A 24,312-nucleotide genomic window follows, 5' to 3' on the forward strand; every position below is an offset into this window, starting at 1 on the left:
TCCAATTGGGTGAGACGACCTTGAACTTCTGGTCCTCCAGCCTCCACTTCCAGAATGCTGCGATTACAGCCTGCGCAACACGCCGGAATCGAACCCTGGGCGTCGAAGATGCCAAACAAGCACTGTGCCAATTGAACTACATGCCCAGGTCCCCTTCGGCGACTTCTCGTTCAGCACGCTTGGTCCCGGCTCACAAACCTACCGTCGGCGCCAGGGTATAGCCGGACCCTCGCAGCCTTCTCAGGCGCCCCTGAGGTAGCGCACGACCGCTCCTCTCCGGAGGGCGGCGCACCGCGGGGAAGCTTGCGGCTCTCGGGGAGTCTCCTCAGCCGGGAAGCCGCGGTCCTGTCCCGGGAGCGACGCCATCTTGTCGCCGCCGTCCTCCTCCGCCGCTCGCGCTCCCAGGCTCCCGGCTTCCCCGCCCCGCCGCGCGACACACGCGGCGGAGGAGGGGCGCAAGCTGCCGGCCACGCCTCCCGGGCCCGCAGCCCTGCGCGGGGCGGAGCCGGCCTCGGAGGCCGGCGGCCTCGGGGCGCGGCCTGCACGGGCCCAGGCGCCTCCCCGAGCCCGCCCGGCTGCGGCCCCCTAAGGGCCCGACAAGCCAAGCAGCGCTCCGCCTTCTCCGCCCCGCAGCCGCCCCGGGAGCTCGGCCGCGGCCCGGCGCCGCCTCTTCCGCCTCCCGCGTCCGCGCGGGCGGGCCCGACGTCAGCGCCGCCCCGCCCGGCCCAGCTTCGGCCTCGGCCTCGCAGCGCGGCGGCGGCGCAGGTCCCTCCCCAGACATGGCCCTGGGAGGCGGCAGCACATGGCGGCCGAGGCGGCCGTGAGCGCGCCCCCGGCCAGCCCCAGCCAGCCCTGAGGCTGCCAGCGCCCGCCGGCCGCGCCACGGCCCCGCCGCCCCCCGCCCCGCCGCCGCCGGCCCCGCCGCCCGCGCGCGCCCGCCCCGCCGTCGCCATGGGCGTGCAGGGCTTCCAGGACTACATCGAGAAGCACTGCCCGAGCGCCGTGGTGCCGGTGGAGCTGCAGAAGCTGGCCCGGGGCAGCCTGGTGGGCGGCGGGCGGCAGCGGCCCCCGCAGACCCCGCTGCGCCTGCTGGTGGATGCCGACAACTGCCTGCATCGCCTGTACGGTGGCTTCTACACCGACTGGGTGAGCGGCGGCCAGTGGAACCACATGCTCGGCTACCTGGCGGCTCTGGCCAAGGCCTGCTTCGGAGGCAACATCGAGCTCTTCGTCTTCTTCAACGGTGCGCTCGAGAAGGCCCGGCTGCACGAGTGGGTCAAGCGGCAGGGCAACGAGCGCCAGACAGCGCAGCAGATCGTCAGCCATGTCCAGAACAAGGGCACGCCACCGCCCAAGGTCTGGTTCCTGCCTCCGGTCTGCATGGCCCACTGCATCCGCCTGGCGCTCATCCGCTTCCACGTCAAGGTGCGGCTGGAGCTGGTTGGCCGGGGTCTCTTAGGGCTGGGGTCACTTGGACAGGAGTCACAGTTGGGCTACAGGCCTCTTCGTGCTTGTGTTTGGGTCGGGCCTGGAATTGCTTGAATAGCGAGCGGAGTTGAGTCTGAGGTTCCTTGGGCCAGGGTTCGGGGCTTGGCCTAGGTTCTTTTGGGGCTTGGGTTTGGGTTGGACTTGGGACGCCTCTTGGGCCAGTGTCAGCGCCGAACTAGTTCCAGGAAGCCCAACCTGGCCCAGAGTGAGACGTGGGTGCCCCTGCCCATGGAAGGCCCCGGAGCAGGCCTCAGTGTCTCTCAGGGCCCCTCTTGGGACACAGCGTGTCACCAAGCCTAGACTTGCTGCAAACTCGGCAGAGGGGACCTGGGGCAAGATGGATGTCGAGGCCTTTAGGCCTGGTGTGGTTGAAGACTGCCCACAGCATTCCTCCCTACTCCCTGGCCTGCTGTGGGCCCATCGACTTGTGCATAAGACACTTGAGGCTGGTGGACAGACAGACCCTCACCCTAAGTGGGATTGGTAGTGTCATCTCCCACATCCTCAGTCTTTCCCCTCTTGGAGACAGGCAGGTTGCCCACTGGCCTTAGCCTTAAGTGAATCCTATCTGTCAAAATTAACCCGCTCTTTCCCAGCAACAGGTTCATCTTGGAAGTCTGTAGAATAAATAATGAAAGTAGACTGCCTGGGCTTTAGGCACAGGAAGCTGGACAGCCTGCAAAGCTGTGGGAAAGGAACCTTGTGTACAGACCGGTGCTGGTCTCTAAATTCTGACGGCAGGTGTCCTGTTTGCACCTCTACCTTTGGAAATGAGATGTTTGGAGAAATTTGTCGATGGTAACATTTTGGTTCTAGATTTCAAGGTGCTGTAAGCTTGATGGATGGGCTCTTGTCAGTTCTGTGACTTTTAAAGTGGTTCAGTTCTGTATGTCCATTGTGAAGGTAGTGGTTCAGAACCGGAGAGAAGAATTTGGGGGTCGTCTGGCTTAGGCAGGAGCTTGTGAGAGCTGTTTTTCTGCGGCACAGGAAGTGTTCAGTGACCTTCAGCAGCCCTGATTGGTGGGTAAGGAGAGCTCCACATTGTCAGCTCTCTGCTGTCCGGTTGGCAGAAGGTTCTGCAGCCAAAATTGGGCCAGAGAACTTAAGGGCCCCGCGGTTGACTGAAAGCTGAGCACCTAACTGGTCCTCAGCCTTGGGTAGCTTGCATTTTCATGGTTTTTTAAAAAACACTTATTTGGGGTGGGGGTTGAGGAGGGAGTTTCAGTTTTTAAGACTTGCCACTGTCTTCCAGCTTGCTCTTTCCCTGGAAACTGAACTTCAGTTAAAACTTTAGCATGTCTCCCTCTTCCTGATCATCCCTGCTGGCAGTGGTGAGATGGTGGTAGTTAAGCCTAAAATGATTGCGGAAGTCCCACCCAGGATCCTGCTGCAATTGGTGAAGTTGTGTTTAAGTCTGTGGGTGGAGGCGGCTAGAAACTTGGTGATTGGCTCAGGAGCATGGCAGATACACTGCGTGTCATTTCTCAGGGAGTTCGTGTGAGAGGCAGTGTGTGCCCCTCACTTTTTCTCTGTAGCCTGGGGCTCTTGGAGGGTAAAAAGTGAAGCAGTTTCTCTGATCTACCTCTAGTGGACAGCCTGCAAATGGTCCTGGTTTAATGTTGCTTAGAGATGGGAAGTAACATTTAAGACACAAAATGAGCTTTATTACCGGCTTTTGCTGACTTCACAGGGCTGTATTTTTAGTCAGCTAAGACATTCAGTAAACATTGAATATTACTTCAGGTTAGAGTCTCCTTTGTCTTTCTTTCTGTGAGTGTTTGTGTGCTCATGAGACAGTGTTGTCTTTCCTGCTTTCACTCTCTCAAACTTCTCTAGCCTTTGCAGATGCAATTCTAGCAATCCTGGCTGTCGGTTTTCTCAACTCTGTCTGAGGGGAGGTGAAAAAGATAGTCTGCTGGAGTCAGGAGCTCCATTGATAGCAAAAAGTGGAACCAGAGAGAAGATGTGAAGCTGTAAAAACCAGACAGAATTCTAGGAAAACAGTCCTGTGTACTTCGGTATCCCTGAGGGTAGCTCAGTATTTATTCTTTCTAAGAGGGTGATCTTGAGGCCTGGGAGATGGTTAGTGGTTAAGAGCACGTGCTCCTGCAGAGGACCCGGATGATTCCCAGCACCACATGGTCCATCCCAGTCATCTCCAGCTCCCGGGCGTCTGAAGCCGTCTTCTGACTTCCACATGTGCATGTGGTACACATACATGCAGGCAGAACATTCACACACAGAAAACCAAACATAACTTTTAATGATTGACTACATGTTTTAAAGGGATGATGTTTAAGTCATAAAAAATATCTTTGGTGGTCTCTGTTTAAGGGAGTGTATGTTTCTATGTGTGTGCCTGTGTATTGGATTTTTAAATGTTTTCTGGAGGCTCCCAAATACTTAAGCAGTGATGCATCATCACTATATATCTTCCAGAATGGGTGAGCAACTGGACTTGCCTGGTGGTGGTTTTATTTTATTTTACTTTACTTAGAGTGTGTATGGGTGTTCTGCCTGCATTATGTCTGTGCACCTCTTTTGTGCCTGGAAAACTCAGCATAAGACATTAGATCTCCTGAATCAGAGTTATACATGGTTGTGAGCTACCATGTGGTTGCTGGGAATTGAACCCAGGTCCTCTGGAAGAGGTAGTGCTCTTCCACTGAGCCAGTGGGTGTCTTCTTAATGAACCTTTATTCATGTAAACACTGGCATTTGATCCTGAGAATGTTTGCCCTGCATGCGTGAAGCCTAGGACCCATGCCCAGCACTGCATCAACTGGACATTGTGGCACACACCTCTAGTCTCAGTTCTTGGATGGTAAAGGCAGGAGGATCAGAAGTTCAGAGTTATCCTTGCCTACATAGCATGTTAGTTGGCAGCCTAGGCTCCATGAGATCCTGCTTTAAGGAAAAATAAAAATAAAAAACAAAAACCTACCACCATCACCCAAACTAAGTAGCAGTTGTGGAGGTGACTCAGTTAGTCATGCCTGCTGTGCAGCAAGAGAATCTAGTAGAGCCCCAGCACGAAGCCAAGTTTCCAAAGTATCAGGTGGTTGCCAAACTGTTCTCTGTTATGGTGATGATAAGATTTAAAAATCAAAACTACACTAAAGATAAGCTCAAAATTTTACTGTATGCAGACTACTACTTTAAAAAAAATAGACTCTTGGTAAAGAAATTGACATGAAGACCTGTGCATGTTTTATGCTGAGAAAAACATTTCTGTTACAAAAATACCGAAGCTGTCTTTTCCACGTTTTCTGGTGTTTTTAAATAGGATGCCTTTTATTTGTTTATTTATTCATTCATCCCTTGGCAGTTTCATACATGTAAGCTGTCTGTGGGTCATCTCCGTTTCCACCCCAGCCCCACTCCCCTGCCTTTTCTGGTGCTTTGTAAACCGGCAGAAAGTTATACTTATCTAGAGACTATCTTCTTGATAGAATGATAACTACAACTTAAAATTACAGTTACATTTATTTTGGAGTGGTGGGGCACATTTTATCATGGGGCACAAGTGGAAGTTGGAGGACAATTGTTTTTTTTTTTTTTCCCCATGTGGGTCCCAGGGTTGTTGGACTTGGCCTGCTAAGCTTTCTCACTGGCCCTAGCTGCATTGTTTCATACAGAGTGCATCTCTGTGACCATTAGGCGTTGGCTTCTATTGGAGATAGTTTTCTTATGGACATTACACAGCTTTACTTGAACATGGCATTTGCTGGTGGTCACTGGAGTGAGTGGCCTTTGTGTGCCTCAGGGAATGATTGTGCTTATTTGAATGTCTTGGTGACATTAATTCACTGGCACTGTCTAAACACCTCCCCTATTGGGCTGGAGGAGTGGTGCGAAAGTTTATCCTGAGGTTCCTCAGACCTCATCCTGAGTTCCTTCCACTGAGGCTTTGCTAAATGCTCTGGTTTGTGGATTCAGTGATTGCATAAAATGGTGTTCCTGTTTTCAGACAAGCCAAGAAAACACACTTGCTTTTAGAGATGATGTTCTTGTGAGTCAGTGTCAAGGAGTAAGTGGATAGTCGGCCTGGATGCTTGCTGGTCCTTGCTCATAGTCACTCTGTCCCTCGGTACTCAGTGTCTTACTGACCACTTTATGTGGCAAGAAGCAGGATCTCCTGATTCAGTTAAACTGGAGACTCGTAACCCTGCAAAGGGAAGTGCAGGCTAAAGTCAAAAGTCCAGTTTCAGGGTGAGCACTTTAAGGGTGTGCCTACATAGTGCTCACGCCCTGGCCGTTCTGATAGCACTTTGTTTGCAGTTACAATAGGAGAGGGTTTCTGTGTAAAAGAAAACTACACATCACTAGATCCAGAGAACTAAGAGCAATTCTTAAAGGCCTTTGAGTAACTAGAAAGTACAGTTCAGAATTTACTCAAACTGGTCACCCATTAAAAATAAGTATTTTTCTCTAGCACATCAGTTTTACAACTGCAGCCCTGTGTTCAGCCACAGGAGGAATGCATATCTAGGCAGTTTCTTGAAGTATATTTAAATCTAACTGGTGTGGCCTGTAGGCCATTTGTATAGAAGCCTGTTGTTCTCAGCTACAAACCAGTACAGTGTGGCTCTAGTGAACACTGAAGGCAGCTTTATCTCATGGTACTTATAGCTCAACTTAGAAAAGGTCCAGTAGAAAGCTAGATATAGTATATGCTAACATTTAGATGTTCCAGGGTAAATGACTGCAACTTACGGTTTTCAAGGGTCAGTAATTTTATAAGCTGAAGAATATCTCATTTGTGTGAGATATATATTCATAGCTAGACATGAATTTCTCCTGCTTTTTGACTATTATGAAAAATGAATAGTGCTTTTAGGAATGTGGCATGCAAATAGATTTTGAACTTCTGTTTTTGTTTCTTTTAAGTATGTACTCTGAAATAGAATAGTTAAGTCACTGCTAGTTTCCTTTAGCATATATGCATACACACACACACACACACACACACACACACACACACATACACACACAGACAGAGCTATTCATATTGGTAGAGTTGGAATGCTTGCTAAGCAAGTACTTTATTACTAAACTACATTGTCATATTTAATTCTTTCAAAATTGCTTTGTTGCTACCACATTGGCTGCAGAAGCTATGTGCTTAATGCCATATATTACTCATTATTAGCAGTTTTTAATGTGTAAAAATAGTTTTGTGTTTATACTTTTCTTTTAAAAAAATTAGGTTCTCTAATTAGTCCTAGGATGTCCTGGAACATGTTATGTAGACTAGGCTGGTCTTGAACACAGGTCTATCTGCCTCTGTTGGGATTAAAGGCTTGTAGCACTATATCCCTACCTTTTAAAGTAGTGGTCTGTAGTTTGCCCAGCCTTTTCAGTTCATAGCCTCTTCCCTATTTCTCTTCTCTCTCCCTCCTCTTCCTCTGCCCCTCTTCTCTCATGTCTTGTCTCCTTTTTACTTTTTTCTCTTCAAGATAGGGTATCACTCTGTATAACTCTGATTGGCCTGGAGCTAATTGTGTAGCCCAGGCTGGCCTCAAACTATATTGCCAGATGTTCAAATTTTTCAGGTAAACCAGAAATCAACATTTTATTTGGAGTTATCCCACTTAAAAAATGTCAAAAAAAAAAAAAAAAACCCAAAACAAAATATACAACCAAACAAACAACCAGGGCTCCAGGCTGGATTCAGCTCTTAAACAGCAGTTTATTATCCATCCCTAAATCTCTTCTCTTTTCTGGAGTCCTACTCTCTCTTCCCATCTGCACCCTTGACCTCTCTTTAGTCCTCAAAGCTATTTCTTGAGGTTACTTGCTAAATTGTGACTTTACCAATCCCTTCAAGGCCTGTGTTGTGTTCTTTCTGACATCCTTCGGACTTTCCTTATTTTCATTATTTTCCCCTAGTCTCTAGTTTTACTTTATCCAGACAGCTTTGAGCCTCAGGACCACTACTTCAGAGTCTCCTGACCATTGTACCCCCAACCCTGGTAGTCCCTCCAGTAACAGCACATGCTGGTGTCACAGTCTCCCTCACTTCCTCCTTCTTTATTCCAAGTGTCCCTGGCAGAGGGCAGTTTGCACACAACTGCTTTACAAACCTATTGGCAGGTTCTGAAACCAAACTATTGCTGTTTACTGGCATTTAAGAAATGATATAGACTAAAACATAACCAGAATCTAGAAATGTAAGCGATACTATGAACCACTACTATTTCCTGGCTGTCACACTGTGGGGGCGGTCAGAATTATCCTAGGTTATTCATCTTGCCCACCAATCTTCAGGGAGGCCTCTGTCATGCTCAGACTTGAAGCAAGCCATTAGAGTCCAACTCTGTTCAGACTTGAAAAACCTTCTGCAAGCCTAGCCATTACATCCTGCTTCGTGATTCATACCCTCTCTACCTTATTTATCTGTTCAGGTATTCATCCCATCTTTTCTGTCTTTTAGTTTGCCATCCTATCTTTTACTTTGTTGAACTTTTACTCACTTCAAAGCCTGTCTCAAATACCACCTTCCTTCTTGGGGTGTATGTGTGTATTCATGTGCATGCATTTGGTGGCCTGAGCAGGACTTTGGGTATCTACCTGTATCAGTCACCACCTAATTGCTTAGAGGCTGGGTCTCTCACTGAACTGGTGTCTTGTTTAGGTCAGGCTAGGTTTGTTGTAATCAGGCTCTAGGGATCTACTAGTCTGCTCCTCAAGGCTGGGTTACAGATTCCTGTAACTGCTGAGGATTTGAACTCATTCAGGTCTTATGCTGTAGCACTCCTACTTACTGAGCCAACTCCAGAATTCCACCATTTGCTTTAAAATTAATCAGTCAATCAACCAATTAAACAGACAAACCTGGGTCTCCTGATATGTAGCCCTGGTTGGCCTGGAACTTCCAGAAATTTATTTGTCCGTGTTTGTCTCTTAGGTGCTGGAATTAAAGGCATACGCCACATGTCAGGCCTTGTTTTTGCTTTCTGAGATAGGGTTTTACTATGTAGAGTTGTCTGGTCCATAACCAGTCTGGCCTCAGCCTCACAAGTGCTAGGATTAAAGGTTTGCACCCTGACACCAACACTCGCTTTAAAAAAAAAATGTTTATTTGTTGTGTATGAGTACACTGTCACTGTCTTCAGACACACCAGAAGAGGATGTGGTTGCTGGGAATTGAACTCAGGACCTTTGGAAGAGCAGTCAGTGCTTTTAATCACTGAGCCATCCCTCTAGCACCCAACACTCACTTTTTAAAATTAAAATATTTACTGTATTTTATATAGCCATATATATTTTCTTTAAATATTTGGGTCAATATCCATTTATTAAAATGTATTTTCTTATGCTTTCTTTTGTTTCCCAAGAGGCCTAATTCTTTTTTCGAGTTCTTTTACTTATTTTATGTGTACGGATCACTTGCCTGCATATATGCATAGCTATACCATGTGTGCCTAGTGCCCACAGAGGCTAATAGAAGGTATCAGATTTCACCAGGTCTGTAGTTAGAGATGGTTGTGAACTGCTGTGTGGGTCCTACTTGTAACTCTCCAGGGGAACCTGACACCCTCTGTCCTCACTCATATCCAGACATACATGTACACATAAATAAATAGTAGTAAAAAATACTTGAAGGAATAAACCAACCAGCCTGGCAGTAGTGGGACATGTCTTTAACCTCAGCACTTAGGAGACAGAAGCTTGTGAATCTCTGTGAGTTTGAGGCTAGCCTACAAAGTGAGTTTCAGGACAGCCAAGGCTACACTGAGAAACCCTGTCTTGAAACAACAAACCAAACCAAAGTGAACCAGAGTTAACATACAGTGTTTTAGAATCCCCCCATATCTGTATAGCTTATCATTTATTTCACTCTTACTTATTTTCTCCCTATGGGAAGTAACTTGTCTGTGGACTGTACCTGTCATCCAGCTCCTAGAACAATCCCTGGCCCACTAAAGTTTTTCAGACTACCTGCCGAGTGGGACACACCCAGCACTTGCAGCGCCCTCCCTCAGGCGAGTGACTGGAGGAAGTAGAATTTTTCCTGCTAGAGTCAGAGTTAATTCCAAAGGTGACTGGCTGCCTGAGCTGTCCCAGCCACCTGGTGCCTGGGTTTATCTTGCAGTAATCCTTTTAGATATCTTAACTCAATATGTACTCTGTTGAGGCATAGAGAGAGAGGGCCTTGCTTTTTCTCTTGTTGCTCCTGATTTGAAGTACTTTGTTTTTTAGGCATCCTGGGGGAAGTGTGGGTTGGGAGCTGCCATTGAGAGACAGCATCCATTGTGCCCTGGCTATTTGGTAATTACTTTGCTGTTATCTCAAAAAACAAAACAACTCCCCCAAACACCAACAAACCTGAAAGTACTGTCCATTGTCCTGGGAAAGAGTGGGCAGCAGTGCTGTTATCACTTCCCAGTTGGTGCACTGCAGTGATGGGTGTGGGGAGTGGGTGTCCTCCTAACCAGAGCCCATTCATGAAGGTCAAGACAGGCCTGCCTAGACAGCTGGGGGTTCTCTAGACACTGCCCAGAGCAAGCTGTAAGTGCTCTGGGCATCTGCAAAGACTGCTATAGGAAATTGTATCCATTTAAAATTCTTCTTTTCTGAACTCTGAAAATTAAGATTTTTGGCATTTCAATTTTGGGGATGAATTTAAAGTTTTATCATTTATTTATTTAGATATAAGATTTCTATGTTATAATCTAGACTTTATGTGCATGTCACTGTGCCCAGGTTGGAATAATTTAACAAAAATAATCTAAGTTTTAGCTGAGTTATTTAGAAGTTACTACAGTAGCTTTTTAAAGATAGAATTAATATGACAATACTAATTATGGATGTCTTTTTATTAGGTTTTTAAAATTTTTCAAAAATATAAAATTTAACTTGCATTTCTTTTATGGTATATACTTCCTTATTTTTTTTTCTCAAGAAGTGAAGTTAACAGACAAATTTATTACCAAATAAGCATTGAGTCAATTATGTTTAACAAACAACCTGCTAAAGAAACTGACAAGGGAAATAAAAAAATATAAACAATACCATTGACAGCTGGGAAAAAGTATTACATATATGCTTAATGTCATATCCACAGGGGGAAAAAAGTTAAAAAAAAATTAAGTAAGAAGTTATATCTTAGAGTTAAGTGCTTAAGCCTTCTAAGAATATCAGGGAGTCAGGGTGATACCTTATAATTATTTTTACAATTGTAGTATTTTACACACACACATACACACACACACACACACACACACAATTTTCAGTTGCCTACCTTACCAATTTTTTGCATATATTTGTGTATAGTGTGCATGCTTGTGTGAGCGCATTTGTGTGTGCATGTGGAGGCTGGAGGTTGATGTTGAGTGTGTTAATCCTTCCTTGTTGAGGCTCAGGGACCTCTCACTTGAACTTGAGTTTTGGGGTAATTACTGTACTATCCTCCACACTTTCTGTACCACTTCTGTCCTTAACCCCACACATGGTTCTGGCTTTCCCATTTGCTTTCTTGTGCTTCTTACTGTCTGCTTTAATGTTCTTATTTCGCTTTTGAATAGTAGTCATTCTATTGAATGTGGTTACTTGTTTCTGTTTCCCTACTGCTTGCCGAAGTTGTGAATCTCTTTTGGTGCCACTCCTTTGATTTTAAAAGAAACACTACTGGCTGTGGTAGAGTTCTAGGCTAACTCAAATGTTTTCATTGCTTTTAAGACCTTTGCCTTTCATTCTTATGGAATAAACGAGGCATGCAAGATATGCTTAGTCAGCTGTGATTGTAGTTCCCCCAGGGTGAAATTGGAATGAATGCTATTGTAGTTAAATCTCCCCTTTAAAGTCAACTAACAACCTACCTCACCAGAGTGGAATCTGTTGTGCTCCTTTCTGTGAGTTGGAGTAGAGTAGGGACAGAAGCTGGGAGTTGACTGGACTTTCCTGGGCATAAGTCAAAGCCTGTTATTTTTGTTTTTTAGACAGAAGAATTCTGGTTCATTTACATCTGGACGTGACCAGGCTAACTTGTATCTTCTCAGGTGTCTGGAGGATGGGCTTCCATTATCCTCCGAGCTATTGCAAAAGCATTCTGAGAAAAGTTCTACACTGTTATTTCTCTATGACATATCCTGGCTTACTTAAAAAGAAGTGCCTGACACATTTCAGGTATTGCTACCTGAAATGATTCTGAGTGGTTCACATGTGATGTGTGTAATCATCTTGGCTTCCCTGTGGTGAAGTCAGAAGTATACAGATGTTAAGCAGGCAGTTTCCCCACCTAGTTAGCAGGGACATGAAGCCTCCTCATAGAACTGCTTTCACTAGATTTTAGGAGTGAGCGGCAGTCCACCTCCAGGGTGATCCCTGTGGCTGCTTTTCACAGCAGTTAAGGCAATTGTTATACTTGCTAGATAGTCTTGGATACTTTTTTTTTAATTAAAGGCAGGATTATTGGGAAGCTGCTTTCAAGGTAGTTCACTGGTCCCCAAGGATTGAAGCCCACGGGGAGTCTCTGTGGGGAGGGCTGGGGAAAAGGAGGAAGAGAGAAAGGGCTCATGCAGAGAGAGAGAGAGAGAGAGAGAGAGAGAGAGAGAGAGAGAGAGAGAGAGAGAGAGAGAGAGAGAGAGATCGTGCATGTGAGCAAACAATCTTGGAAACTTTAAAACAGTTTTCTTTATAAAATCAGCTTTGATTTACTTGCCTGTCTTTTATATGTGTGTGGTTATTTTGCCCACATATGTTTGTGTACCACTTGTGTGCCTGGTGCCCATGGAAGCCAGAAGAGGGGATTGGATTTCCTAGCTGCTGTGTGAGTGCTAGGAACCAAACTTTGGTTATCTGGAAGAGCAGCCAGTGTGATCTTATCCTCTGAGCCAACTCTCTTGCTTCATTTTTGGTTTTTGTTTTTAAATATGACATTTAGAACCACATAGGCTGGGTGGTGGTGGTGCACACCTTTTATCCCAACACTCCAGAGGCAGAGGCAGATGGATCTCTATGAGTTTGAGGCCAGCCTAGTCTACAGAGAGTTCCAGGACAGCCAGGGCTACACAGAGAAACTGTCTTGAAAAACCAAACCAAACCAAACCACCACTACCACCCCAAAACCCAACATATTGACCTTAAAAAGGTTTTGTGGTAGGTTGGTAGGATAAAAATAGTCATTCTAGACTAAGTAAAAAGTACTTCCTTGAGATGGGCCATCCTTTTGCTACTTAAGCTTTTCAGTACTAGCTCTACCTGCCCAGTTTCCTGGGTGGGGTTCTAATTCCCTTCTGCTGGCTGGGGTGGCCATCTGTGTGGGTCACTGGCTTTGTGCTCAGCTGGAGCTGTAAAAGCTTGTTCATTTGAGTGTTTGCAGGAGTTTGGTAGTTTCACTTCCTTGATCAGAAGCTTTCATGTGACCTCCATAGCTTCTGGCTTGAGATTTCCAGGTCAAATCCAAGTCTGATCCACCTTAGTTAGAGATGGGTTTTACTTTCATTATGGGCTCTCTTAAGTAGTTGTGGAGACTTAGTTCTCTTGTTTTTGTACTTTCTGGAGATTAACGATAACTGTTTTCTCAATATCATGTCTCTTAGGTTTCTCATTTAAATTTTTTAATATATATATATATATATATATATTTTTTTTTTTTTTTTAAAGAAAGGGTCCTGTTATGTCACCTAGACTGTCCTTGAACTTGTCCTTGCCTTGGCACACTGAGTGCTGAGAATATAGACATATGCCACCAATTTGACCATATACTTTTTTTTTCAGTGTTGGGGTTTAAATCTAGAGAAGTGTTTCTCAACCTTTCACAGGGGTCACTTAAGACCATCAGGAAACACAGATTTACATTACAATTCATAAAAGTAGCAAAATTACATTTATGAAGTAGCCACAAAAGTAAATGTTATTGTTGTGGGTCACCACACATAAAAGAGTTCCAGCCGTAGGAAGGTTGAGAACTACTACTCTAGTCTCATGCTTGTTAGGTAAGGACTCTACCATAGCCCTTCACCTCCATTACAAAGGTTTGTTTATTTACGTGTCTGTCTGTGTTAGTGCATGTGTTGGTGTATCAAGTGGAAGAACATGTTTCTTCCTCTAAACTCTCTGCCGGTTCTTCTCAGGCAGGGTCTCTGTCCTTACACCTGGGGCTCCCTCTTAGCCTGGCTAGAAGCCAGCAAACCCCATCAGTCTCCTGTCTCTGCACCACTCTGCCCTGGGTGGGAGTTAGGACTGACAGCATTAGTGGAGATGCTGGCTTCTTACATGGGAGCGGAGCGGACTCTGTTGCTCCTAACCACTGGGCCATCCCTCTAGCCTCAAGCTTCGTAGATTTTACTTCTAAAACTGAAATTAACAAACTAATGAAGCTATAGGAATAACAAATTTCATCCCCAGGTTTACTCATAGAAGAGTAGAAGCAAAAGGAAAGGAAAAAGTAGTGGAGTCCTGATTACCAGAGGAGTATGGACTATAGCTTTTGTTTGTCCCGCTCTGGTTCTCCAGCACCGAAGCTTTAGTGCTTAATATATGTTTATATGCATGTGTGTGTATGTACATGTGTTTGTGAGTGTGCACATGTACATGTGCTCATGTATGGGTGTGCATGTGGAAGCCAGTGGTCAGCGATTAGTGTATTTCTCTCTACCTTGTTTTTTTGAGACAGGGTCTCACTGAAGCTAGAGTTTCTTGATAAAGCTAGTGTTGTTGGCTAGTGAGCTCCTGGGGATACTCATGGCTCTTCCTCCCAGTCTTGGGATTACAGACCTTCTTTTACATAGATTTGGGGGAATCCCAGCTTAGGTTCTTATGCATATATGACAGGTACATCACCTGAGCCATCTCGCAGACCCTAATTTAAAATTTAATGTAATTTATTATGTAGCTGGGGCTGGCCTTGATCTTCCAGCCGCCACCTTCAAAGTACTGGGGTCACATGGTACACCGCCATTCCCAATTTCTATTGTATTGTGGGATAGCTAACTGCCTATGTGTAGTTCTCTCTTTCCTTCCCTCCCAGACTTTCACTTTGTACTGTTTGCACTAGGATCACATCCTCAGCTAGGCCTTTTATCAACTACCCTTTGCTTAACGTTCATGACTTTATTGTGCCACTATAAACATTCATCCTTATCTAACTTGTTCCCCTCTCCCTCCCCCCTCCCTCCCTCCCTCCCTCTCTCCTTCCCTCTCTCCTTCTCTCCCTCTCTCCTTCTCTACCTTCCCTCCTTCCCTCCTTCCTTCCTGGGCTGGAAGCAGGTTAGTGCTAGGTGAGGGCCTAAAATGTGCAACGCCCTGGAATCTATTCTGGCATTAGTACAAAAAAAGGAAAAAAGAAGTCTTATTAGAAACACACTCCGGTCTTCTCTCTGCTGTAGACTTTGAGGTAGATTCTTACATTTTGTGGGTCTGTCTCTACAAAGGACAAGGACCTCTGCTCACACATCTTTGTATCAGAGAAGACTTGCTGCCTGACACCCTGGAGGTACTGAGAATGAGAAACGCCCCATCCTTAAATTCTCAGAGATCTTTGAGTTACAGAGTAGTGATGTGCTCTCCAGTAGGCACAGTGGCTGTGGAGGACGGATGAGCAGCTGCAGTGGGTGAAGGAGTGGCTGCTATGGATGTATGAGCCGAGGTCTATAAAATGTAAGAATTTGCCCAAAGTCTGCAGCGGAGAAGGACCAGAGAGTGGGCCTGTTCTTTTTTGTTTTGGTTGTGCCGGGGTGGAATCAGGATCTTGCACATGTTAGACCCTTACCCAGCTGCTGACTAACCTTCTTCTTAGTCCTTAATTAGGCTTTCTTAGGATTGTTTAGCCTCACCCCCTCCCTCTGTCCCCAGCTATCTCAGAAAGTTGTGCATACACATTCTTTTGGGTCTTTTTCTTTTCAGTCTGTGCATAGCTATAATTATATTGTGTTCTAAAATGACTTAATGTTTTAATGAAACTTTCCTCGTGTTTTTCCACAAAGCCTTGCAGTGACTTTACCTTTTTCATAACGTTTACTTTTCTCCTGTAGAAGTTACTATGTTTGTTTTTTTATGATTCTAATGATTTTTATTTGGTGGATTAGCTGTTTCCTGGAGTAGAGTTATTGGTCAGAGAACATGAAGGGTTTACAGCTTTTAAAATATATTGCTTACCGCTTTACAACGCTCACAGCATTATTTGAAAACTGACAAGTTAGGTTTGACCTCTGATGACCTTTCACTTTCTGGCTCCTGATCCTAGGGGAAGGAGCTTCACCTGGTCAGGACCACTTCCCTGCTTAGAATTTGCCTCAGATCTGCATGGATGAGGCTTTGGAAACCTAGAGCCCCCTTTTTTTCAGCTTTTTGAAAAACTATTCATTCCTTAGGAGAATGCTTTGTGACTGACTGCTCATAGCCTGGGAAGTTCAGAGAGTGATGCAATCAGGAGTTGAACCTCGCCATCCTAGTCCCTAACCTTGGAAAGGAATCTGCTCTTAGTGTTCTGGAGCTAGGGTGCTGACAGTCCTCCCTGATTACAGAAACAGGGACTGCTCATGTGCACGGCACCATTTCCTTTTAGTGCCTCTCAAACAAGTGGCCACCTGTCTACCCTGGGAATCTTATAGGGAGAGGCAACTGGTAGCTTTCTGTTCGCTTTTACTGTAGAACCTCTCCAGAGGGGATGTCTAGAAAACAAACATTGATTTCTAATTTAACAATACTTTAAATTTTTCTGTGAAAGAAAATTATTTGATTAAAGAATTTGGGACTAGACTAAGATTACCATTTCTGCATGGGATTAATCTAAGAAAAGAAATTCAGCTACTTTTCAGTTTTAACAGGTTTATTTCTAGATGTAAGGATGAGGTAAATTTCTCTTATTCTAAGAAATAGAGCATTACTTGACTAATTGTAGTTTACTTTTTTTAAATGTATAATGCCATATTACATTTTCCTCAAGAGAATTCAAAGGTTGTTTTTTCCTTTAACTACTATCATTAACAGTTTGCTTTGCCTCTTGATGAATTTTCATTACAACTAATATTTCAGCAAGACCTGGAAACCACTTTCATTGTGAAAGCCATAGAGGAGATTAGCTTAAAGATGACCACACTGAGGAGATACTAATGTTCTGTTAGTTAGGTGCTGTGGAATAGCTGTTGGTCTCCTGACCATTGGCTGCTGGGAATTTAGGGTGGTCATGTGTACCTGAGGCTCCCCTGTGATGAATCCCTCAGGAGTGTAGATGTAGGAGGCTGATAGGTAACACTGAGCTTTCCAATACCTTTGAAGAGATGGAGTCAGCTGTAGCAAAGGCGGGCAGCGTCTTTGTCTTGGTCACTCCACTCATATTCTCTTTATCTTACACCTCCATTTTCCTTTCTTTTAAAATGCTGTTACAGGGCTCAATCAAATTTGCTTGTTTTGAAGTAGGGTGACTTTGGAATTGTCATGAGTGGAAAATTTGTAGTCTGGATGGGATGGCAAGTTACTGACAGATGATTTGAATTCAGTTCGTCTCTGAGATTCCTTTTGGAACAGTGTGTCACACGCTTGGTCCTGGCACTTTTTGATAATTTGGATAATGTTTATGTCCATAGCTCTTTAATGATGTCAAGTACACCTGCCTGTTGAACCTGCTGCTACAGTTCGAGCCTGCATCTCATGGCATTTCCTTCCTTTTTTGTGTATAGGTTGCACAGAGCATTGAGGATCATCATCAAGAAGTGATTGGCTTCTGTAGAGAGAATGGTTTCCATGGCTTGGTGGCGTATGACTCTGATTATGCACTGTGCAACATCCCCTACTACTTCAGTGCCCATGCCCTGAAACTGAGCCGCAACGGGAAGAGTCTCACCACAAGCCAATATCTGATGCACGAGGTTGCCAAGCAACTGGACCTGAACCCAAACCGTTTTCCTATTTTTGCTGCTCTGTTAGGTAGGTGGAATGGTGTGAAAACTATTTTCTAAGGGAGTGGTACATAAGCATCCTGACATATCTTTTGAAGATTTTTCTGTCTGGATGCTTTGGTGTTGTATCAGAGTGAAATAATAGGCTCTTCTTCAATTGCATTTTCTAGTTTTTGTTTTTTCTTCTGGAAATGTATTGTTCTTCTTTGTAGTTTCTAGCATGTTTATATGATGTGCATATGTTCTTCAATCCATGCTGGAAAACTTACTCTGTGATAGATTCAATGTTTTAGAGAAAGAACATTTCTGAATCACAAATGCTAGAACATGACTACTATAAAATTGCTAGTGATTAATGTTGTAGAAAATATGTACCTGGCATGGTGGCACAAGCCTGTAATCCCAGCATGAAGGAAGCTGAGGCAGGATGATCACCACATCCAGGCCAGCTTCTGATATGTAGTAAGTTCAAAGTCATTCTGAACTACCCAGTGAGATACCTTGTCCCAAAACCAAATGTGTTTTAAGAGGTAACTCAATAGTTATGAGTGTAGAGGACCTGAGCTCAGATCCCAGCACTCATGCTGGGTGGTTTGTCTCTGCAAGTACCTGCACACACATGTACATATTTTCACGCAGAAACACACATATATACATATAATTAAAAGACAAAAGGGATCTTGGATCAGAAAGATGGTTCAGAGTTTGTAAGAGCATTTACTGTTCTTGCAGAAGATCCCACCCCTGGTTTGGTTCCTAGCATCTTCACCGTGGGTCCCAATCATCCATAACTTCAGTTCCAGGGGATCTAGTCCCCTGGATGTGTGGGCACCAGGCCCACAACTATGTGATACATATATATTCGTACCTACATACAAAACACTTATACACATACAATAAAATAAGAGTACAATTAGGAAAAATTTTTTTTGCTAGGCAGTGTTTGTGGACACCTTTAATCCTAGCACTTGGGGAGGCAGAAGCAGGCAGATATCTGAGTTTGAGGCCATCCTGGTCTACAGAGTGAGTTCTAGTACAGCCAGGGCTACATGGATAAACCCTGTTTCAAACCCCCCCCCCCCCACACACACAAAAAAAGTCTCCCAAAAAGTACCACAGAACCAAAGCATTATTGTGATTTCTTTCCCTTTGCAGGGTAGCCACTACTGTAAAAGCAGCTACCTTTCTGTTTTACTTCGTTTTGAGCTAGAGTCTTATATAGCCCGGGTTGGCTTCCAGTAACCATATAGCTGAGGGTGAGCTTAGATTTTAGATCTTCATGTCTCTGCCCCACAGGTTGTATGTGTGCGACATCACACCCCGCAGAAAAACTACTTTAAAACAAAACAAAAACTCTTGTAAGTAAATTAAAAAAAAATCTATGAAAGAATCATTTGCTTTATTTCCAGAAAGGATAGGTTTCATGTACTAACTTATGTTACTTAACTGTTCTTGAGAGGTCACGTGTATGTGTCTGCCTTTGACTTTGCACTGGCTTTATGTAGTTCCTTTCCTCTGTTAGCTTACCCTCCCTCTCTTTGAGTGTGTGTCAAGCACTGTTAAGTCCAGCACTAACTTTTGAGTCTGTATAATTGTGTTCAACTGAAAGTATTTGGTTTTTGGAGTGCTGTTTTCCTATTGCTTACCTCCTTGCTTCCCTGCTTCAGATACTCAGGACCCTTTGGGAACATTCATGGTCTCTAGCAAAGTAACCGAACTTTCTATGGAGTTAGCCCATTCTAGGAAATTAATTAAACTGTGAGTTACGTTTTGAAATTCCTAACTGTCAGAAAGGTAGGTGTGTATAGGTCAGAAGTCAGTCTCTAATGACATTCCTCAGGACAGCTGTTCATTTTTTTGTTGTTGATTTCTTTTGTTTTGAGAATAGGTATGTTGAGCTCACTGTAAGCATAGGCTAGCTTGTTAATGAGCCCTAAGGAGTAGGATCCCTTTGTCTCTGGCATGAAAACATACACACACACCACACAATTCATGCTGTGGTTGTAAAGGATGTGCCATTACACATATTTTTAGAAGTTATAATGTAAAAAGATACTTTTTTTTATGTTAAAAGTATGTGTTGAGCTGGGCACACACACTCAGGATTTGGAAGGCTGAGCCAGGAAGATTGGGAATTTGAAACTTGCCATGTTAGGTCCCGGCCAATGGATTTATACAGCTGTCAAGACCTATTTTATTACAAAAGTTGGGATGTAGGTGGCACATTATGTAGATGATTCCATGTTTACTCAAGTACTAAGCAAAATGTCTTGTGTCTAGATTTTGAAATACGGATGAATACTTAATTTTCTCTTTAAGAAACACTGACTATATATCTTGAGGTAATATCAACTCATACTTCTCTAGATACTTACTAGAAAAATTTGAAATAAGTGAAGAAAAATATTCCATAGTAATATTTTGTCTAGGTGTGTCCCTGCTGCCAGGAGGATGAGGTGATAAGATCATAAACTTACGTCCTTTTGGGCAGCTTAGTAAGACTCACAAAACAATAAAGTAGAAAGGAGTCGGAGGCACAGCTCAGTGTTAGCGTGATATTAGCCTTATTTCCAATTCCCAGTAGTTAGAAAATTTCAATTAATTTGAGGTATATTGAGATTTATTGAAAAATTACAGGTAAATTATTAGTAACATGATTTACTTTAGACTTTGTTAAAATTTCATCATCTTTAAAATTATTTTTCCTTTCTATAATGAAAAGTACAGCTATTTAAAATTTTATTTTAGGGAAGTTGAGTAGAATATACATTTAAATATTTGACTTAAGTTTTTTTTTTTTTTTTGCAAACTTTATTACTGATATTGGAATTAACTTCATATTTTCTTAAGTTGAATTTTTAAAATAAATCTCTGACACTTCATATTTCACAATAAAATTCTGTGCGGTCCACTAACAGTAAGTGACACAGCGCCCAGCTCGGACTTCTCTGTGCTGGTCTTGGCTTCTGGGGCCTCCTGCTGTGTGTGTAGGCAGTGTTGTGAGTGATTGCACTTTGTGCTGTTGTCTGTTAGCAGGTATATAATGAATCTGATGTTTTGATATGGAAGTGATTAAACCATGATACAAACATCAGAATTACTCAGACAATAACTACTTTTGAATTTCACTGAGAGTGCCAACACCCTGTAGATGCTAGTGTTTCAAGCTCTCAAGCCCTGCTGTGAGGATTGAATACCCTTTGAGCTCTAGAGGCAGGTCAGACAGATACTGTGTAGTCTGTGTTCTGTCATGGTTGGTACTGTGGTGGTTCATGCTGCAACAGTCCTCATTTCATCTTCCTAAGGAAGATTTTATAACTGCAGACTCTGAATCTTCCTGTGTAACTGTCAGACAGTTTTGAAGCACAGGTGTTTCAGGAACACGTGAAAAGTTTAGTCTGGTCCCTGTGTGACCTCCTGGGATCCTTAGAGTGGCTTTGCATACTGCTGGGAGGTTGTTTATGCCGAGTGTGAATGATGTCCAGTCTGAAAACTGGGTGCTGGCGTCAGCTATAAGAGCCTGCTGTGTGTGTTGTTTGTGGTACAGTGTGAAGAGATGTTCGCTTTCTGCTTGGAAGTGAATGTGAGTTATCTGGCATACATGGGGTAGAAGTTTCCCAGTGTCGCAATAATGATGGCTTTTACATTATCTATATTTATATTCTAGGAAACCACATACTACCTGATGAGGATCTGGCTTCCTTTCACTGGAGTTTACTTGGTCCAGAGCATCCACTCGCCTCACTGAAGGTACAAAGAAGGTTTGATTTTTCCAGCCTTTGACTCTCCCATGTGACTGATATTACTTTTACAGTGCCTTAAGGACTTTACTGAAGAGGGGGACATGCTGTGTGGGTAGCTGTGTCTTGTGACTTGTCTTGGGATCTGCTCTGTCTTAATGAATAACCATGCTTTCTTCCTTTTCTCAACACCTGTGTGATAGGCAGACTTAGACATTGCTTCCAGAATCTCTTCATAGAATCCTGTACCTAGCTAGACAGAAAGAAATCTTTGAACTTCAGTCTTATAAATGAATATTTTTGCTTCAAATACTAAACTTTTTTCAATAGATAATGCCACCTGTCACTTGGATCGACATGTTTTTAGCAGTGTAAGAATGTAATGATTTTTTTTTTTTACTTCAGTTATAAAGAAGTCTCTCATAAAGCTTCTTGGATAAGGTGGTTGATTTGTACTGGTTTGTTAACCGGATGTTTTCTTACTCATTTTCCTTTTGGTTTTCTGTTTGTGATGGTAGTAGACATTAGAAAGAGACATACCAGCAGGGTGCTCTGAAGTGAGAAGGCCATGGTTTGATGTAAGTCTAACAGAATGAGTGAGAGTGCTGTGAGCCCAGAGGACACTGGCTGGCGCCTTGTGACTGCTGTGCCTCCCATTAACACTTGTTCGGTGCCTTAGGAAATGCAAAGGACTTGGACACTGTACCTCTTCCAGCTCTGGAACCAGTTTCCTTATACTCAAGGGAAGGAAGGGTAAATTTGGTGGTTTCCAGAGGTGTGCTGTAAAATCTGAGTTTGGTCACAGTGATCTTCCTGCCGTAAACAGCTCTAATTGGTGTTTACTTTCAACTGGAGCTTTTCCTTCTTTGCACATTATTGATTTTTTTCAAGGGAAATCTCACAAGTAGAATTTCATTTTTGTTCCTTCCTGCTTGGAACCTCTTTTTCCTCTGTCACCTGTGTGTTTCAGAATCCTCTCTTCTCTGAGATGGCTCTCATTAAGACTGTCTTGAGCTTCTCTTAGAAGTTATCTCCCTTTACTTACTCTTAGAAACTGCTTTTTCCTGTTGCTTTTTTTGTGCTCTACAGGGAATAGCTTCATTGTTAGGACCTGATTCATGTCTTGACTCTGAACATGTGATGACTCGTGGAGGAGATAGAGTCTAGGAAATGCAGTCTCCAACAGTTAGGCTCCAGCTGCTCTACCTGCTTTCATTTGGCCTGTTTAGCACTGAGTCCTTTTAAGTGGAGACACATTCGTGGACATTTCTTGGGAGATTCTTTTTTCCTCTTTTAAGCCTTAAAAGAAATTTAAATTCAAGGGAATTGAGTGGAACTCCAGAGACCTCATGCTATGTGCATATGTTGTCACCAGCTCAGCTGAGCTGCCTTTGCCTTGTGCTCCGTAAGCCTAGATGTCAAGAGCAATTTGTAGAGAGCAGCTTATGTAAAACTGAAAGACAGAGAGATGTTTATCCAAATGCGCAACACCTCGGTTCAACACTTCTTGACATTTTGCCATAAATTGTATAGACATGTCCGAGTCTTGTTTTAGCTCAGACTGTCTGGAAATAGGTGGCAGGTGTCACAGCCTGTGCATATTTCACCCTGAATCACTGGACCTCCCACAGAGGATGACCTCTCAGTGTGTCGCTGTTACCAGTAGCAAAACTCACAGCAATTTATAGATAGGAATTTGAGTATTAGGTATATGTTCCATTTTTCCTTAAAAAAATTTTTTTTTTTTGTAACGTTGGGAGGAAACAGTGAGGGAGATTGGGGAATAATTATCAGGGAAAGAATGGGATGAGTTGGATCCAAATACACTATAAGCGTATGAATAATTTGATATTTAATAAAATTCGTTTCCACTTTTTACTTGTTTGTGAGTGTCAAAGGACAATTTGCAGGCGTTGGTTTCTTCTTTCCATCATGTAGGAATCCGGAGGTTGAACTTGGGTTGTCAGGCTTGACAGCCAGCATGGTACCCTGCTGAGTGACCCTGCTGCCCACCTCCCAAGTTTCCCAGTGATCCAGCCTGTGCTCTGAATGGCATGATTTCCCTTCCTGAACAGGACTGATATGTATCCCAACTGCTGCTTTAATCTTTTTCACTTATAAGATTAATTCTATCTTTTGAAAATTTGGATTCTCATTACTTTATTTCCACAATACTCATAGAATTGTAATTGGCTTTAAAATTGACATTTAGTTTCAGATTGAAGCTTTTCTTCCTACATTAATTTGCACTTGACCTTGTTTCCTAGTGATTCAAGTAGAAATCTTTTGCTGCTTGTTTCATCTTGCTCTTTGCAACTTTAAACCCTTTTCTTCATTTTGTCCCAGTGTGCTGTGCCTTGAGTTGCTTTGAATTGTTAAGACTGTAGGTTCATATAGGACTAACTCTGAATGGTAATGTAATAAAATTGACTCTGGCACACACAGCAAATGTGGTGTGATAAAAGATTGGAATAAGTGAAACTAGTCACACTTGAACACAGAAACTAGAATCTTTGAAAGAATACAACACAGTGTGCCAAAAAGAAACTCAAAACCTTGAGACAGTTTCATCTTTTAATTATTTAATAAAGAATGACAAATATCATGGATAAGAAGCTAGGTGTCCATAATTTATATGGCTTAAAATACTTATTGTGTTTGCAGCACTGGGGCTCTTTTGCCCCCAGCCCCTGCCCTCGCCCCTTTCACTTCCCTTGTACATGTTTTCTGTAGTTTCTGTAGCCCAGACTGGCCTTACCAGCTTCTCACGTGGCTAATACCTACAAAGGAACTTTGTGTGTGTGTGTGTGTGTGTGTGTGTGTGTTGCCTTGCTAATCAGTGGCTCATGTTTATTGAATGCTGTGCTGGGCACATTATCACCCAGCACTGATAAGGTGGTGGGCAGCAGGTGGCTAGTTAACTTTTCAGTTTCCCTCCTTAACTCCCCATTTCCTCTCCCTTCTTCTGTCCCTTCTTCCTTCCCTTCCTTTCTTGTTTGAGACAGGATATCACCAGTGTAAATATGACTGGCTTGGCATTTGCTGATTAGATCAGGGTGGCCTTGAACTTAAAAATATCCACAGCTGCCTCTGCCTCCCAGTTTCTGGCTTGGGTACTTAATCAGTGCCATTGAAAGTCATGCATTGTAGGATCTTGGCTTTGAATAAAGTCCTTTGCTGCAGTCTAGTGATATTAATGGGGACCTTGATAATGGCAGAAACAAAGTAGCCTGGGGCAG

The 24,312-nt window shown here is 43.6% G+C and overlaps 1 protein-coding gene across 1 annotated transcript in view; it reads left to right on the forward strand.

The window, feature by feature from the left end:
* Window positions 1–622: 622 nt before the first annotated feature.
* The window catches only part of FAM120A (family with sequence similarity 120 member A), an 80,109-nt gene continuing 56,419 nt past the window's right edge, over window positions 623–24,312 (forward strand). The window contains exons 1-3 of the mRNA XM_080929495.1: window positions 623–1,425; window positions 17,115–17,361; window positions 21,001–21,083. Of these exons, the coding sequence (XP_080785621.1) occupies window positions 952–1,425; window positions 17,115–17,361; window positions 21,001–21,083 (804 nt within the window). The 5' untranslated portion in view covers window positions 623–951. The remainder of the gene's footprint in view (window positions 1,426–17,114; window positions 17,362–21,000; window positions 21,084–24,312) is intronic.

Source organism: Micromys minutus (assembly GCF_963924665.1).
Source record: "Micromys minutus genome assembly, chromosome: 1".
Taxonomy (NCBI): domain Eukaryota; kingdom Metazoa; phylum Chordata; class Mammalia; order Rodentia; family Muridae; genus Micromys; species Micromys minutus.